The 18,417-nt window shown below is 47.1% G+C and overlaps 1 protein-coding gene across 3 annotated transcripts in view; it reads right to left on the bottom strand.

Annotated features, from left to right (window-relative positions):
• PTPRG (protein tyrosine phosphatase receptor type G) overlaps positions 1 to 15,031 on the bottom strand; it is a 685,327-nt gene extending 670,296 nt beyond the window's left edge. For 2 of the 3 annotated variants that reach the window (XM_033132046.1, XM_033132048.1), the window contains exon 1: positions 14,573 to 15,031. In XM_033132046.1, the coding sequence (XP_032987937.1) occupies positions 14,573 to 14,657 (85 nt within the window). In that variant the 5' untranslated portion in view covers positions 14,658 to 15,031. The remainder of the gene's footprint in view (positions 1 to 14,572) is intronic. The other variant, XM_033132047.1, reaches the window with a different exon arrangement.
• Positions 15,032 to 18,417: the final 3,386 nt, after the last annotated feature.

Raw genomic sequence — 18,417 nt, 5'->3', positions numbered from 1 at the left:
GGTTTGCCTTGACCCCTAGTGGCCAGGGAAGCACTACGGCTCTGCGTGGACATACAAGTCCAGGTCTAGAGGACTATTTCCCTTTAAGAGTCACTCTGAAATCTGGCTCTGCTTTAGAGCAGGAGGAAGTCCTCGGAGAACTCCCTTTCTTCCCCTTCCCACATGCACCAGCATAGCAGCTCTCATCACTCCTCCCCAGGGTTTCCAAGGCAGGCTTAGGATGAGGCGTGAGGACCCACAGGCTCTTTCAACACTCTGACTTGAAGACTTCACCATCCTTGTTTATCCTTCACAAAAGAATTTATAACTGAAACCCAGATTCTTATCACCTGCACCAAACAAAGGGCATGTGTCCAGCCTGCCAAACATTCTCGGGGAAGGAAGCAGTCCCATCCAGAGCCTGAAAAACAATTCAACGGGATGGGTTTTCCCAGCATCAGTTACCCCTGCCCTAGTTCTTAACCTGCAAGTGCAAACTGACACACAGGAGCTGATGCTAGAAGCCCTTCTGGGCAGACCTGAGCTTTCCGATAAAAGTGTATTTTGTCTGTCTCTCACATTTTCCCTAACTTCCATTTCCAAATTAAGTAGCGGTTTGGTGAGTGCAGAATATTTACTCCACCTAGAAAAGCCACCCATTTTAACAGTGTGTTGGAGAAAGGAGCCAAAAATCCTCTGAGGTGTTTGGACTTCTCTATATTATGTGGACACAGAGACTACAACTCAATCCACCTCCATATCCACAGGTGTGTTAAAGCCTGGACCACTGGTAATAACCTGGAGTCCAGCACTTGGGTCTGGTATGAGCGTGGCTATTAACTAGAAATGGGAAGATGGGCCTGAATAAAGCAAAATACCCAGGAGAGCACACGCAAGGGCCCGGGATGCTGTGTGAGGCAGGATTCTATAGTCTCCTACTCCAGGCAGGAGGGAATGAGCACTGTAATGGACTGGCACTCCCTGTCAAAGAGCTTCTGCAGACTGTTTGCAATCTCTAAAGATGCCAAGGTCCCTTCTCCCTTTCATGTTGCTGAGCATGAGCTCAAACAGAATGCTCAAGGTATTTTCTAAGCTGTCCTTGATTTCCAAGGCAGCAGAGGCTGCTGGCATTTTAAAAGTATGCAGGTCTCTTTTGCAACCCTCCATGAGTCCCACATGTTTCACCACCTAGAAGCCGAAGAGGGAGAAATCAAAGCCAGGAATTCTGCTAAATTCGGGAGCCAGTAAAATAACAATAATGGCTATTATTTTTAGGTGCTTACTATTTGCCAGGACTGTGCCAAATGCCTTGCATGGCTTACTTCATTTACTCCATAAACAAACTCACGGAGCAAGGGCTGTTACCCCATTGCAAGATAAGCAAACAAACCCATAAAGCTCAATTACCCCCAACTCTCTAACCTGATACCCAGACTCCAGTGCTTTCTAGTAACAGTGCCTTCCAGAAGGCAACCAACCCTCTGCATCCGTGACCAGAGTCTCTCTTGACACTGCGTTTTTGAAGGGGTAGGAAAGGGAGAAGAGGTGATTAATGTCACAGAGGGTGTGATAGCTGAGAATGGTTCTTCTGGAAGGTGACGTGAGGGCGGACAGGACAATAAAAATTCAATGCAAGCCACGTATGCGAGTGTAAATTTTGTGATAGTCACAGGAAACAGGAAAAACAGGTCATATTAATTTTAATAATGTATTCCCCTTAACCCAATAGATCTAAAATATTACCATTTCAATAGATAATCAATGTAAAAATTTAATGAGACATTTCACATAATTTTTCATACGTCTCTGAAATCCAGTGTGTATTTTACACTTAAAGCATATCTGCATTCAGACGGGCCACATTTCACTGCCCATCAGCCACATGTGGCTAGAAGCTTCCATGCTTAGCTTCCACATTTCAAGGCTAAGGCTCAACATCAGAGGGACCCTTAGGGGGGAAAAATTAATATCCAGGAAACAAGTATGGGATTACTTGATGTCATCCAAGTACTTGGTATATTAACCAAACGCCACAAATTTATCTGATGTCAACTTCTCAAAGGAAATCCTTTCACCTTTTATCCCGACTCTCTAATTTCCTTAATAAAAATAACACAAGTCAGAGGACCACTCAAATTTTGAGAAACAAGTTACCCGTCCTGACAGTAACAATGAATTTATTCAGAGTAAACACAAGATGCTTTACCAGGTATAAACAACACGGGGGAAGGATCCATTCCGTCGGTCACAGTTTTAATAACTGCGGTCACCAAGCCCACACAGTTACTTAAATAGCTAAGAATTCAGAAAGGTGTCACTTTGGAATATCAACAGGCCTACAACAGCCATAATCTGATGCAAAACCTCTGGGCTTTCAAGAAAGGAAAAAAGTCACTAATGTTAGGTCCCTAAACCTCCATTAGTAGGGCTCACCAATTAGAATATGATGTAATCACCATCAAGAGGTTAGATTTTTTTTTTCCCTGAATGAATGAAAGTGAGTCAAACACGAGCGTAAAGCAGTTTCATGGATCAGGATACTTGCTATTGATACCTGCTCTTTCAAGTCAATTTCGAGACAGCTCTATGGCTTAAAGATTGTCCATGTAGCAGTAAACCTATTTCCAAGGATATAAAAGCCCGTAGATAGCTTTTCCTTATATTTTCAAAGGTTGGCTGTGTCTCAGCATAGCTCAGGAATGGCACAAAAGTCCTCTCCAAGCCAACCCTTGCGAAGCATTCATTCTAAGACACCAGGCATTTGCAGGCAAGAGCTCCGTGATCGATTAGCAATGTCTGCCACAGCGATGGGCATGGGAACCTTCATTTCAAATATTGATCTCCAATCCCTGTGTAGAAAAACTGTAAAATAACACAATGGCAAGAAGACAAAATATGCGTTTCAGACTTCCACTGCATGTCTCCATCCATATGCACCCAGGGTCCCATGTTAACACAGAAATAAATACAAAGCAAGGCATTTACATTATATCCACACAATTTCAGTAATAAGAATACCAAAAGTAGCTCTGAACCTGTTCCAAGCTGGGGGCATACAGAGCAAATTAAAAATCCAATAGCCATCGTTAGTAAATCTCTGTCAACCAGAAACATTCCTGAGTAGCCATGTGCCCGTTAAATTTATCCATCATTTTCTCTGCTAGCTGAGACACATGACAGCATCCAGAAAAGCCAAGTTCAAATTTCGATTCCTCCACTTCATTCAATGTAGGATTGCTGCTTTCCCCGAGTTCCAGCTCTCCCATCTCTTCATAGGGTTGCATGGCAGTAACTGAGAACATACTTATTCAAGCATTCGTTTCATAAACCGTAAGCAACAGCTATTATAAGCAGGTATCATTTGTAACATCCTGCATATCTAATGCTATTCTGATGCTTTGCACACGGTATCTCATTTAATCTTCCAAAGGACTCTAGGAGGTTCAAACTCCCCCATTTTACAGATGAGAAAACCAACAGTTAAGTAAATAGCCCAAATTAGTGAAGGACAAAGCTAGAATTCACTGACTGGGGCCAGTTACTTAACTTGACTGACAGATCTGTGCAATTCAAAACACTTGCATTTGGCAGGGCCTCTTTCATCAGAATCCACTTGTCTGAAGTCTCATTTCCTCAAAACCCTACTAAAGGTCCCAAGGCATAAAAGAGTTATTTGCACAAACTCCTTTATCTGGTCAGAGTGCTTACATTTCACCCAGATTCTCCAGAAATCAATTTTCCTTCCACTTAATATAACCAGTGAAGGCAAAAACCTCAAGAACCAGCAAAGTAACTCACTTGTATCAGTTATGATGCTTCAATCACAGAGTTTTTCTTTTAAAAATCATACTCTAAAAAAAATGTCCAGAAAGAAGTCTAATGCCGGAGTTCCCCACTCTCTAGCACATGAAATAATTTCAGCAGCTTGTCCCAATTGACCAATTGAGAAAATGAGGGGCTGATGCCTAAAATTGTCAAGTGATTTGCACACATAGATGTAGAGAAAATGGCTAGTTTAGAAGAGAAAACAACTGGATAGGAGAGAAATAAAATAGGGCAGGCAGTGATTAACAATGTGTTCTAGAAAATTTAGCTCCATGATGTACCAGCCAATATCTGTCTAACTGAGGGCATTAAATAAGGTAGTCAAACCAATACTTGTCAAGCAACAAAAAGGTCTCAGCTCGGGCAGGCCAAGCCATTCTCCTGGCCCAACCTGCCCAAAGCCATTGCTAGTCGACAGGTCACTATTCATCTCATGCTTTACAATTAGCACAAGCAAGCTCTACTGCCCTCAACATACCTCAGGTCACTATTTCCAGAACAACCAAAGCAGAAGTGAAGATGCCTACGTCTAGATGGACCCTAAAGCTAAGGCCACTTCTGGTGCAACGAATACTAGAGTCCCAAAAGGTAGCCTAAATTATTCCACAAGAGAAAAAGAAAGGTTTGGAACCATGAAAGCATAACCCTAGGGCCCCACAAGACATTTGACCTCTAATTAGAATATGTTTCAGCCATAGATACCTTGGTGGCCAGCAACAGAAGATACAAAATTTAGCTTCTCCCTTTTTAAAGAGGGACTTGAAACACCATGACAATATACACATTCTGAATTCTCTTCAGGAAGATGTTAACCTTGAATATCATTTCTCTTAAGAGGTTGAAATATACAAACGTGGCATTTCTGCAAACCACATACAACGGTACCAATGTCTTGTAAAATGTCCTGTAATTGTTTTAGAGAGCACTATCTGTTCCTTCCATCAGTCCTCAAATATGCCCACTCCTACCAGATACTGAAAATAGAACAGGTGGAAGGAGGAATGAGGTCCTGCCCTCAAAGAACGTATCGCCTACTTAGGCTATGAGTCATGTGAGAAATTCATGTGAACATAGTGTATATTATAATAACCAGATAATAAAGATATGCTGGAATTAGGGTGAAGGAATCACCCCCTCAAATCTTTGATCGGTCCATGCCAAAAACTTGCCACTCTATCAAATTCAAAGTTCAGGTTTTCATCCGTCATTTTTGGAAAAATTAAGGTACGTGATTATTTCCATCGTCTATTCAAAATCCATGCATGGATTTCATGTGCAAAAAATTAGCAGGTCAAGGATGTCTTGTGGAAAAATTATGATCTTTGGCAAGGGATCCGCGAATACGACACCTCTAATAATAACTTGTGTAGATCCTACTCCAAGGGTCAATGTCCTTCGCTCTTATGTCCCCAAATCACGCCTTCCTCGAGTCCTCTGACAACAAGAAAGTGACCAAGGGGGCTATTTCTTCACGTCAAAGGGGAGACTTTTCAAAACACAGCTGTTTTCAACGGAACAAGCCAGCAGCAATAGGAAATCGCCACATTACTGTGCACTGTCCAAGCAGCATGCCATTTGCAGAGAAAAGGACACAGCCAGGAGAGCTAAGCTGTAGACTGACAGGAATGGTCACTTCCTCAGCCCATGATGCACATGCTCGCACTAGCGCATGCACGCGCACACACACTTACACACCACCAATCCAGGTAATACAACACCCCAAACAAGCAACGACAAAAAAATCTGTCCCTCAGGTAGAAATCTAGAAATCACCTACACGCAGGTGCCAAACACCTCCAGGGACCAGCTGAGTATTGTAAATAACCGCTGCGGGCCGGGCTCCATCTCTAGGGGACAGCCACGACTTAGTTCCAGCTTACTGTTGTTGGCAACCAAGAACACAGGCCCTCTACACACCTCTTTTTTTTTTTTTTTCAGGAGTAACCTCAACTTCTGTGGGAAGCCCACCCCCACCAAGGGCAGCGGTTTCCATCTGTTTTGGTCATCACTGCCCTCCTCCCCGTGCCCGGAACAGTGCCTGGCACACTATGGGTACACAAGTTATACTTGTTGATAGTACAAATGTGAAACACCCTAATTTTTAACTCAACTGTTTTCGCTGTTTTCTTTTTTCAACACAGTATGACCAAAGAACATGTCAGATGCCACCTGCAGAACTCCAGGTAACGCAAATGACTGTTTCTCCATTTCTCTTGTCCAGAGTAAGACAAAAGATCCGAAACGAGCCTCTCGGTTCTCTTTTCAGACAAAGAATACTGCCACTACTATTCCAATCATAAATCACATTAAATACTTTTAAAGCCACACATACCTCCGCTGGCATGAGCAAACCTCTGTTTTTTTGACCTGCACTCCAGGAGAAATAAGGTTTAATGTTAAAAACGGAAAATAGCTTATAGGCATTCCATTAACCAAGATCCACTCACTACCTTGTCTGCTACTCCCTGGGGATACTCTGTAGCAAGGTCAGCAAGATAATCAGCAGGTTCTCAGGGCCTTAGGAAGCAAACTCTCAGTGGAAAGTTAACACGAAGTCCACCGCACAAATCACAATATAATATGCAGTGGTCATTGGCCTTGCATGTTGCAGAAGGACCACAACCCTTCCAAAGTGCCTAGGCTGGAATCACCAATCCCTAAAATTCCAGAATAATTTTAGAAGCCATTTAGTTAAGGGTAAGGAAAACAACCCCAAAGGAACTGAGAGTCTTGCCCAGATCCCACAGCTGATTGGGCTGGCTCCCATGGCTAATTCTAAACGCCAGAGGAAAATCCAGAGCCCAAACCACTCTTGCCAAGTACAACTCCCTCAGACGTTTTCCGAAGTTGTGATTCAGAGCCTGCAGCACACCCTTAAATGATATAAGGCATAATAGTATCACATTATTAAAAGTAACCTTATGCAATGCCCCAAACAAAAGTTCTCAAATTACAAACTAAATCGACGTAGATCATTTTGAAGAGTCAAAAAAACTAACAAACTCACTCTATCCAGTTATTATCAGCTTATTCAGAAGCTAATGTAATTTGCTGAAAGGTCATCTCTTCCATGTAACCAAATAAAATCCTATACTAATTGCATTACTTCCTTATTTAATTGTAGCAAATACAGGAAGACACCTTTATTTCACCCGCTGTTTATGGTACTTGCTTTTACATGGGAAAAGCACTAGGATGAAACCACAGGCTGGGTCTGTCTTGTAATAATTGGCCTTCCTGTGCAAGTACGAAAAACAGCTTCCAAAGAGCAACCAGTTTGAAATTCAAAATAATCCTAAAATGATTAGAGACATATTATAGCCACTCCCACGTACTACAAGGGTGACCTTGGACAAACGACAACCTCCTTCAGCTTTAGTTTTCTCATCTTAAAGTGGGGATATTCATGGTTTCCACTTCCAGAGAGGATTCAAGCAGCATATAAAAAACTCAGGCACAGCAACTAGATCAAGCCAATATCACCCAACGCCACTTCCACAAGATGCTGGGTAATTTGGCCAAGGCAGGCCAGCTACCCAGTGACGGAGCCAAGCCATCGGTGGGTTCTTAGCCTCCACACTCACTGAATCCAAACACTTCAGAAAAGTGGTATTTTTTTTAAATGACTAGAACTCTCTTACAAATAAGAAGTCTTTTGTAAATAACCACTGCTTTGTAAATAAATCTTTTTGAGATTCACGACGAACTTGACTCTTGGAAAGTCAATTACATTCCCTCACTAATCTGAACTATGTTTTGGTATTTGGTAAATTGCTTATGGCTGTGTTTCCTATCCAAATCATTCCAAATTGATGAGTTTATCTGATTTCAGTGCACTGTGGAACTTAATGAGGCTGCAATGGTGTAAAACCTCAAAATACCTCCTGGCTTCATATAGTAACTGGTATGAATTCCTCAAAAGTATACCCTCTGCAATATCAATCGACAACCTGCTTCAGTCTTCTCGTGAGAAAAATAGTATCACAGACCCAAAAATAAGACCAGTTGTCCTATTTTCTTACATGGAAGTGTTAACATATTCCATGAACTATGCTTTCGTTTCTTCTTTTTCAGTTGCTAGATTTCAGTAGCCAACTGTGTCACTTTGCTACAGCCCAAAAATAGCTAAGTTGAGTAGTTTAAAAATCACACTTTGTTGTTTGGCCAGAAAACCATCATGCTGATTTCAGTTTGCAAAGAACTGATTAGAAGGCAGGCACTAAGCCCCGTGCACGGTTCTCTCACGCTCTGCAGGTCTGAATCTACGCAGATGTGGAGACCAAGACATCAGCGTGAGCAACGGTCACACAAGTACAAAATAAAAGCAACACCCAAATACAACTGCTTGCTTCTCATTAGTAGCACAAGATTAAAGCCCAGAAAGGAGAGTAACAGAGACCCATTCTCCTTGGTTACCTTGCAGTCCAGAAGACCTTAGAAGAATAGGCATTACAGTGTGCAGGACCAAGCAACTCTTTCCAGGAAGGATAACACCACAGGGGGGAGTTTTGGACATTCACATGGCAGAGTTTAAGCCTGCAGAGAACATCTTTCCCTTTTTTAGGTGGGAAAGTGGAGACCTCCTTTGCCATGTGAGTAAGGAGGTACCTCAGGCTTCACTGAGGCTTTCTCATTTTACACCTCGAATCGTAACCATTTTACTAATGTTACATGGGATGCCCTTGGGCCAGTCCTTAGTCCTTCCCTCAAGTACAAAAAAAATAGCATGTGAGTTTTAATTTCTAAAATGCTCTTGTTTTTGCATGCAGTTGTCCTTTTTATTTTCCTCTTCCCACATACTCCTCATCTCTTCAGTATACATGAAATAAAAAGTTAATTTATTGAGCACTTACTATTTACCACACACAGGGCTAAGTCCTTTAGCAAGCATTCTCATTCAAGCTTCATAAAGACTTTAGGAGTCAGGGTACAATCACTATGTCATTTCACAGAGAAAAAAATAAAAGAGGCACAGAGAGGTTAAGTAACTTGTCTAAGGCCCCACAACTCGTAATAGCAGAGGCCAGCTGGCTCCAGAGACCATATTCTTAAGCGTACTTTGATATACTCCATACAACTTTCCACAGCTACCTGGTTTTGAAAGAAAATAAAAAGTATTAACAGGTTCTAGGTTCCTAAGACTTCTCCTTGCTATATGCTGATGAAACAGTACACTGATGATCATAAACTGGCTGACAGATACCAAAGTTCTCTCCCCCCCCATGCAAATTACATCAGTAGCACCACCCAATTCAGTTGGGGGGGGCGGGAGGGGTGTTCAAAACCAGCACATTTGGAACCTGGTCTGCTGTCATCCCTCCAGCACTTTCTATGTTTTTTTAAACATCATATCAAGTGTCATGGTCATAAAAACTTTGAGCCTGCATAGGCCTGGCAAGCATCTCACATGGGTATTTTTTCTGCCAGTCAAAACACCAAACGTTTTGCTATAGATGATGCTAGGTGAAGTGGCCCCTCCAATTACACGTTTCCCACCAGGAGGATACAGGAGCACACAGAGCCCTCTAGCTACTTCAGGCAATCTTGCACAGCCGTCACTATAAACCTCCCAATCCTTTTCCTAAGAGGAGCAAACCACAAATTGACATTATGTATTTCCATCATCAGAGACTTTTCTGAAAATGAAATTCACTGACATTACTTCTAGATCTATGTTTTTAAAGAGTCAATTCTATGATCTTGGAAATTTGAGACAAAGAGGAATTGTAGGACAAAGCAGGGAGAAATAAACAAGTTTCCAAAACATTTTTTTTGGCTTTTTGTTTTTGTTGTTACACTACCACATAAACACAGTATCAAAAACAGTCAAATCAGATGGCTCTTTTTTTACAGATGTGCATTTGATCTTTAAGTGCACAGAACACTGCCGTAGTCCTGGGTTTGGTTCTTAGCAAGCAGGTCACTCCCATTTGTCAGACAGAGAAACCCAGGTATCAGATCTTTTAATCATTTCCAAATATTTACTGAGGGCCTAATGTGTGCCCAGGCCCAAGCAACCTCATTCCGGAACAAACTCAGTTACTGCTGCAGAATTCCACAAAAGCTCTCAGTGCCTGCTGGGGGCAGGCTCTTCTCGGAAGACCATTTCTCACTTTCTTGAGTACCTCAGTAGCCACCAGCTTTGCCCAGATCAGACTCAGATGGAGAACTACAAGGCTGGCAGGGCACACTTCTCTGGCTTCCTTTATATTGTTTGATGCACAGAGCTTTTACTCTCTACACAGACACAGCCAAAAATGCAGTTTCAGTGATTACCACCTGTCATTTGATAGTGGTCAACCTGTAACCGAAGCATACCAAGGATTTATTTGGGGGTACATCAAGCACTTTGGAGGTAACTTTAGATATCCTGAATTTCTCCCATAAACTCTGAATTCTTAAATGTGATGACATGATGGATGTGCCACAGAATGAAAGTGTTAATCACAAATTTTTTCACTCTTGCAATTCAGAATGCACATCCACAGTATAATCTTCATCCTGCTTAGAAATGACATTGCATTGTGCTTCATGCTCTCTTAAAATGCTGAACGGAAATTCAGATTTAAGAAGTAAATAAAAACCTTTCACCATAAAAGGGAAGAGTTAAAGCAATAAGCATTAGCAATACTTAATTTGCTTTCTTCATGTAGGTAAGGCTAATGAAAGTGTCCAGGCTGTCCTTTGGGTCAAGAAGTTTCCAAAAAATGGGGGAGGGGGTAAGGATGCAGGAGGGGGCCCCTTAATAACAATTGCTCTAGGGCATCTTAAACAATCTTACATGAATGGCAAGAGAGTTCATTCCAATCGGTGCACTGATAGACAACTGATTGTACTACATTAACTTGGGAGTTTTTCAAAATAGACGCATGAATCTGAGAGGAGCTTTGTTTTGTTTTGTTTTGTTTTGTTTTGTTTTGCTGCATAAAATCATCAGCATTCCCTGTACTACTTCATATAAACATAATCTTTTATTCAGTGAAAACAAGTCCATAATTAAGGGGAGATGCTCAGAGTTTCACTTATTGGCTAGTACTTTTTCTCATTTCAGCCAACCTTTCCTATAACCTTTCTGCCACCATCAACAGCAACTTCTCCTATTTCCAAAAAGTCCTGTTATGCCAATTTGTATTAATGTGCTAACTTCATCAACTCTGTAATGTGAATACTATTTAGAAGGAAACATCAAAGATTTCATTCCATAACTATGTCAGAGGAACCAAGACTGGATAAAGATTCTCCATTTTCAAATCAGACACTTGAAAGGAGAGTGTGGGGACAAGGCTGCATTGCTCACCCCATCCCTCAGAGCGAGGCAGCTGACTTAAAAATATTACTTTTGCATTTCTTTAAGGCCATAAAGGACGTCCATCAGGACTAAAGCGTGTACAGGCAAATACACCGAGACAGCTTAGAGGGAGATGCACGGGACATCAATCATGGATCCTCAGATTCTGACACCTCCAAAGTATGCCGCAGAGCTTATCCATCTGAAGTATTTCCAACGTCAGCCTCTGGATGTAATCTAATTAGGGTACAAAACGTATCAGAATCAAAGAGGTTTCACTCTGAGGATGGAGAGGAAAAAAAAATCAATAAAAAAATTAATTCTTTTTTACGTTCCTTTTGAATAGCTTAAGAATGAAAAATACATAAAACGTTACCCCTCTCAAGCAACGTGTTTCATATCCAGTTGGAGTCACTTACATTCTCAGTGATAGTGATATATACCAAAGGCTTATTAAATGAACTAGGGGTAAAATAAAGAGGTGTTAGGGAGGATCCAGGGGGTATGGAAGAGGAAGGCTGAGTTGGTAATTGTAGCTGAGTGGGAGGACCAGAGTCCATTACAGTTTCCCATTTTCACAAGTTTTTCCATAATATTTTTAAGACATGTAAAGAAAAGAACGTAGTACGTATGCATTATATCATGTCTGATCACCCTTCTGCTGTAGAGAGTGGAAATATCACTTGAAACACTAACAGCAACGCCATACTTTTGTTGAGAGACTAAAAGGCATTGTTTCAGATCGGCTGGGGCAAGACCCATGCCATGCCATGGCTGTTTCCAAAACCCTTCCAAATTACAGCTCCCCTGTATCCTTACAGATGCTTGAGAACTCAAATGCAACTGAAAAGTTGGTTTAATTCTGAGAGGAAACAAACAAAACTACAAGGGATTTTGGTTAAAACTTCACAAGAAAGAACCCTAATCAAATACCAGAAGCATTTGCATCTTTCGTGTCAAGTAGATTACACGCTTCCAAGGTTATGAAAGGCAAGGGGGATCCCAAACCGAACTCAAGGTTCCATGGGGTTTAGAGCCGGCCAGGAGCAGCAGCGCGGAGCTGAGCTCGTCTGCTCCGCAGAGGCGCAACCGCAGCCCCCAAGCCTGAGACCCCGACAGCGCGGACCCCATCCCGGCTCCCATCTTGGCTCCCACCAAGGCCTCAGGGCACCGAGGTGGCCGAGCATTACCAGTGGAGGTGGCAGGAGCCCGGCCGAGTGGCTCGAGAGCGCCTCCTGAGGTCCAGCGATGTCACGACACCTTCGGAAAACCGAAAGCCAGCGTCTCCCACGGCTCTCTGACATTTTAACTTTGCCTGGTTCCAAGCGCTGCTGCACCCTCTCTGGCGGCACTTTCCCAAACCACATCTCCTCTTCCCCGTGCCCCAAACCCCTGCCCCTTCCCTTTCTGACACCCTTCGGCTCTCGGACCAGGGAATGCGCTATTTACCTCGCAACCGGGGCACTAAAACAAAATATGGCAGATTAAAATTGTCCAAGCCCCACCAAGGCGGGCTCACTGGCGGTCCTATTTTGGATTTGAAGCTTCCTCAGACCAGGAAAAAGAGTATCACGACCAGCCCACTGACTGCATGCCCGAGCGTAAGGAGAAGGCCAGAGCGGAATTAGAAATTCCTTGTTTCGCAGGCTACCCTGCTGCCTCCCACTGCCCCCAGTAAAGCGTGACCCGTACAGAACTCGAGCCCAGTGTACACCTGAGTCCACTCTGCCGGAGTCCACAGCAAAGACGAAAGTCTAGAAGGACCAGACGACTAACACCAACACCGAGCAGTGATCTTTTAAGGGAGAGAGTGCATTTTTAAGAGGAAATGCCCACACCGCCTACAGCCCCAAGAAGGCTGGCCTCTGGTGGGCAAACCCCAAGCCTCGGGGTGAGTGTGGATGCATGCCCTCGCTCGGCATCCAGCTAGGTTTCTGGGCTGTGGCAGAAGCTCCGTGAGATTCCAGGGTCAGGAGAATGCACAGAGGGAAAAGGGGGGTGCCGAAGACAAGTGTTTTGCCTCCGCCCCTCGAGGCCACCCCCCATGCCTACAAAGGGAACACTCGCTACCAGTCCCCGAGGGCAGTGAGAGTGCCCGCGCCCTGCTCTAGGGCGCACGACGGAGCTGGGGGAACGGCTGCACCAAAACCCGGCCGCCCGGAGACCGGCGGCTGTCACCAGGGAGAGGAGAAACACCGGGGCACGTTCCCTTTTTTGTTTGGTACAGATAACACCCACCTCCGGGTATCCAGGAGCTGGAGGATGAGAAGGCAGAAAAGCGGGGGGTTCTCTGTCCTTAAGAAAGCGAGGGATGAAAAACGAATCGCCCCCCTTCTACCTACTCCTTCCCCAGTCAGGGCAGAGAATGTGGCCTCCACCCCTGGGGAGGGGGCCGGACGAATTCGCGGGAGCTTGGGGCTGTAGCCCGGGGAGCCTGCAAAACGGTAGAGGGAGGCGGCTGGCCTCTGCCCTCCAGGAGGGGAGAGAGGAAGGGGGGTCAGACGGGGGAGGGCTGGAAGTGGAGGGTCGCCGAGCCGCACACCGCTACGTGCGATCACTTATTATCGTCATCAATCGCAAATACTGTCCCTGTCTTAACCTGGCCAAAAAGGAGCGAGTGTGGATCTGCCAGCCGCGAACAACCCGCAAAAGGGCAGAGATGAAGGTAGGCAGGCGCGCGAGAGACGGAAAAATCCGCCCCGGCGCGAATAGCAACCCAGCCGCCGACGCGTCCCCGGCGCCCCGACCCGACCAGCCCAGCCGACCAGAGTTTCGGGGTAAAAGGGCCGCAGATCTCCCTAACCGCCTGCTCCTTGTATTCCCACCGCACCCAGGCCCCCGCTCCCGGGATGGCCGCCTCGCACCAGCACCGAAGCGCAGCCCCGCGCTCCAGCCCCGACCGGGGGTCCCCTGGCCCCGGAGACCAGAACGCAGACTGTTCCCAATATCATCAATCCTCCACGGTCAACCTCCAGATACCCTCCGCCGAAAACTACCCTTTCCAAAGGGTCGCGGAGCAGCAACGCAAGTCACTAATTCTGAGCTCCTTTAATCACCGCCTGAGCGAGGGGCGCACCCTGGGCCCCTCAAACCCACAGAAGCATCTTCCCTTGGTCACAGTCTCCCCAACCGCCCCAGAACTCTAGTTCTCGCAAACGGTGGAGGATCAGCAGTGCGAGTCCCCTTTTCTCCCGACTCCGGCTCCCCCAGACCCTCCCCAAACCCGAGCGAGAACAGACCCCCAGAGGCCCCTGAACCCTTCCCCGGCCAGCCCCTTCTTCCATCCTCCCCAACCACGAGCCTCCCTAAACGCCACCAAAGCGAGCAGAGCAGATCCCTCTCTCCTCCACGGGCGTCGGTCCCCCCTCCACCCTCTCCGGGGTCCCTCGGACCGGCGCCCGAGCTTCGTGCCCGGGCGACAACTCCACATCCCCCGCGTGCGCCGGCCAGGGCCGCGTCCCCTCGGCGGCCGGCACTCACCGGGGAAGCACACGACATAGTGGAGCACTGAACTGGTGATTTTCAGGAACAAAATCCACCAACACGGTTCCAGTAACCTCCGCATGTCCGAAAACGCACATCGAAAAGAGAAAGGCAGGAGGATAAACTTGTTGAATAAGTTCTTGCCTCCGTGTGAGCCTCCGCTAAGCCCGTGCTCTTCCCCTGGTCAACCGTTCTACTGGCCCCCAGCGCTCAGAGGTCCGATCGCCCCTGGAATCCGGGAAGCCGCCGAGTGTCCCCGAGAAACCTCAAAAAGTGACCGGGAACGCGGAGCCACGCTGGGGACGATCCTCGGCCGAGAAGGACTGCTTTCCGTTCAAAAAGGAGCAAGCCGAGCGAGAAACGCGAGGAGTCGGAGGGAGGCGGCTATGCCCGGGGCCCGGGGCAGGCAGGGACCGCAGGCGGTGGCGGCGAGCAGCCGAGGATCCCCAACTTGAGTCGGCAGCGCAGCGCAGCCCGAGAGCCGGCGGGCGGCCGCGGGGCTGAGCGCGGCGCGGCGTCTCCGGGCTTCAGGCAGGCAGCTCTTTCAGGGCCCCGGGAAGGAAGGAGGCATGTTTGCGAGCGGGGAAGGGGAGGGGAGAGGCGGGGGAAGCGAAGAGCCCCCCCCCAAAATAGAAACGGCCGGAGGAAATGGAGAAAAACACAAAGGATCTCAGAGGGGTGCTGGGGCCAGGGCGCCTTCAGTCCATGCTCCTGAAAGTTGTGGCTCTGGCGCAGGCTGGGGAGGAACGGGGAGCGCGGGGCTGGAAACTGGCCATGCCTCCATACAGGAAGTAACATGTGAGCATGGATCCTGGCAGAGACTTTAAAGCCGTCGAGCGAGCAGGGGGCGCGCGGCGGCGGCGGCGGCGGCGGCGGGGGCGCGCGAGCAGGGGCGCGCGGCGACGGCGGCGACGCGCAGCAGAGGCGGCTGCCGGCGGGCGCGCGCGCTCCGCACTCTTAAAGCAGCCACGCTCTACTACCACCCTCTCCACAGGGTCGCACAGCCCAGTTCTCACCGCGCGCGACCCCGGGATCTGCGGGCTTGCCTGGGGCAATCTGGGGCCTGGGGAAGACGCTGGCCGAGTCCTGGAGGGAAAGAGGAGAGCGGCTGCCTTCCGGGACCGGCAAGTCTTTGCCAGATTCCCGTTCTGCGAGCTCTTAAAGACGCCGCGCTTTGCGCGGGCTTGGAGAGGTCTCCCCACGTCCTCGTTACTCGGGGATCCGGGACTTGGGGGGTGGGGGACCTAACTCGGAACTGAGGAGAGGAGGGGGGCGGCCGGTAGCCTTTTTAGGGGCCGGGGCATCCCGTTGGTTTTCATCGCCACGGCAGCACCGCGGCGGGGCGCGCCCTGCTCACCCGCTGTTGGCGCCCCCAGCCCAGCGCATTCCCCCGCCTGGAAACAAAGCCGAGCGGCCTTTGCCCTCCGGTGGCGTCGAGATGTTTTTTTATTTGTTTTTTTGTTTGCTTTTTCGGGCTGCCATTGGCCAAGTCAGAGGCTGAGGAGGTTGGGGGAAGGGGAGGAACATCGATCCTTGACTGGCAAAATCCAGTCCTTCCGAACCCCACACCCCACTTCGTCGCGCCACGGTGGATCGGTGGCGGAGTTTTCCCGACTCGCACCTCCACGAAAGGAGCGAAGGTTCCCGCACTCGGGCCTGGTAGCAGGGTGGGCGCAGGAAATGCGCCTCTTACCCCTGCCCCCGCCCCCCCGGGTGAAAGGAGCCCGCGGGGTTGGACCTATTTCCGTGCAGCTACCCCGGGAACGGCTGCTGCTTTAGCAATCGGGGAAAGGCGTCGGGGGAGAAATAGGAGGACTGGCCTTATCTGTAATGAGTTTTGTCCCTTTACTCTCGGTGAGAAGATCCTTATCGTTTAGACTTCTAAGCGCCCTACTTTTCTCTGTTAATCTGGCACTAAAAGTGGGGAAGGCGGGCTTTTGATTAAACGTGTAACTGAGCCAAGGTAATTAGCCATTTGTAATTTTTGCCTAATTTTTCTGCCTCCTGTTTTTTTTCTGCCTCCTGTTTAAAAATCATCTTGACAAGTGTTTTAACGGGCCCCGCTGTTACATCCCACCATGCAGGGTCCCCCACCCACCCAAACATCCCAACCGGATACTAAGTTTTCAAATAATACACAGATGCTACCGCAAATTGTGATTAAGGAAGCAGTTTCACACCCACACTTCCAAAACAAAAACCTTTGAAAAGTTACCTTTGAGATTACCGACTAATAAAAGCCAGGAAGTTCCCGGGGAGGGCCCGCGCTCTATCTTTAGCAGAACGGGAGTGAACATCCTCCCCCAGGGCGGGGAATAAGTCGACTTTGTTTGCTTTGGAATTTGGCCCTTCCTGGTTTTGTTAAAATCCTTACTGCCGCATAAATACCTCCGAGGGTCAGTTTTTTGGGGAGTGTTGTATTTAAGGGATGTCGGTCATCAGTGGGTGCTTATCGCGAGGTGAGAATGACTCCTGTGTGTTTGACTACCGTATTAAAATTGGGTGATAAAATGGGGGAAATCCGTGGACTTTGAATCAGAACGGAGCTCCAGGTGAATTTCCTCCTTTGCAAAGTGGACGTCATAAAAACTGCCATTTGTGGAATACTATCTACCACGCACTGTGCTGAATTCTTTCCATAAACTTCATTCAGCAAATTTATTGAGCACTTACTGTGTGGGGGACATACTAGGAACACAGCCATAAACAAAAAGGACAAGGCCTGTGACCTTTGTGCAGCTTACCTTCCAAAGTACAGAATACACAGTGTCACGGAGTCCTTGCAACAGTTCTGCCAGCATTAAGAATTATTTCCCCCATTTTATAGACAAGGAAACCTGCTCAAAGGAACAAAATAATGGATCCCTAGCTAGTGAGTAGCAGAGCTGGGATTCTGAGGCCTGTCTACCTCCACAGATGTGAAAGGGAAAAGAAATGATGATTTGAGAAAACACTGAAATGTGGGATGGGAAAAAAATGGCTTAGGAGTGGGGAAACCTCACATGGGTTTGGAGAGTGAATTACTACTACTATACTAATAGGAGACCACGCTAAAAATTAACATCAAATTAGGTCTGGCCTGGTGACTGTCCTAGGACTCAAGGGTGAAGTTTACGCAAATTGCTGTTGGAAGCACTCTTACAACCCAGGCCCCACCAGTTTCCATAACAAAATAGAATTTTACAAGCATGCCACACAAGATGCCTTCTTATTCATTCTACAACCAGTTAACAGGACAGCTCACACACTAGACACTGTATCAAGTCTTTGCTGCACAAAATGACCCCCCAGTGTACCTGCCATGCTCCCACTTGGTGTTTCCAACCCCCACACCCCCCCAGGGGATATAGGGGCTCCATAACACAGTGAGCACCCCAGGAGAGGGTGTGAGGGGTCTAGGGGTGCCAAAGGAGAGAGGGTCTACTCTGATGCAAAGACAAGAAAGCTACAAAAAGAAGGTGCTGGTACCAGTAATAAATTACCCCAAATTCAGCAGCTTAAAACAATACACATTTATTATCTCACAGTTCTGTGGGTCATAAGTTCGGCCTGGTATATCTGCTTCCTCTGCTCAGCATCTCCCTCAGCGGAAATCAAAGTGTTGGCCAGGCACTCTCATCTGGAGCTTAGAGCCCTCCTCAAAGCTCCTTCAGATTATTGGCAGAATTCAGGGCTTTGTAGCTGTCAGACAGAGATCCCTATTCTCCTGCTGGCTGTGGGCCAAGGGTGGATCTCAGCTAGAGGCCTCCCTCAAGTCTAAGCCACATGGCCCCCTCACAACATGACAATTTATCTCTTCAAAGCCAACAGGAGACTCCCCCTATTGTCAGTTATGAAGGAGT

This window comes from Rhinolophus ferrumequinum, chromosome 17, assembly GCF_004115265.2.
Source record: "Rhinolophus ferrumequinum isolate MPI-CBG mRhiFer1 chromosome 17, mRhiFer1_v1.p, whole genome shotgun sequence".
NCBI classification, from domain to species: domain Eukaryota; kingdom Metazoa; phylum Chordata; class Mammalia; order Chiroptera; family Rhinolophidae; genus Rhinolophus; species Rhinolophus ferrumequinum.
Note: the sequence above shows the minus strand (reverse complement) of the source record. Positions and strands in the feature narration are given on the sequence as shown.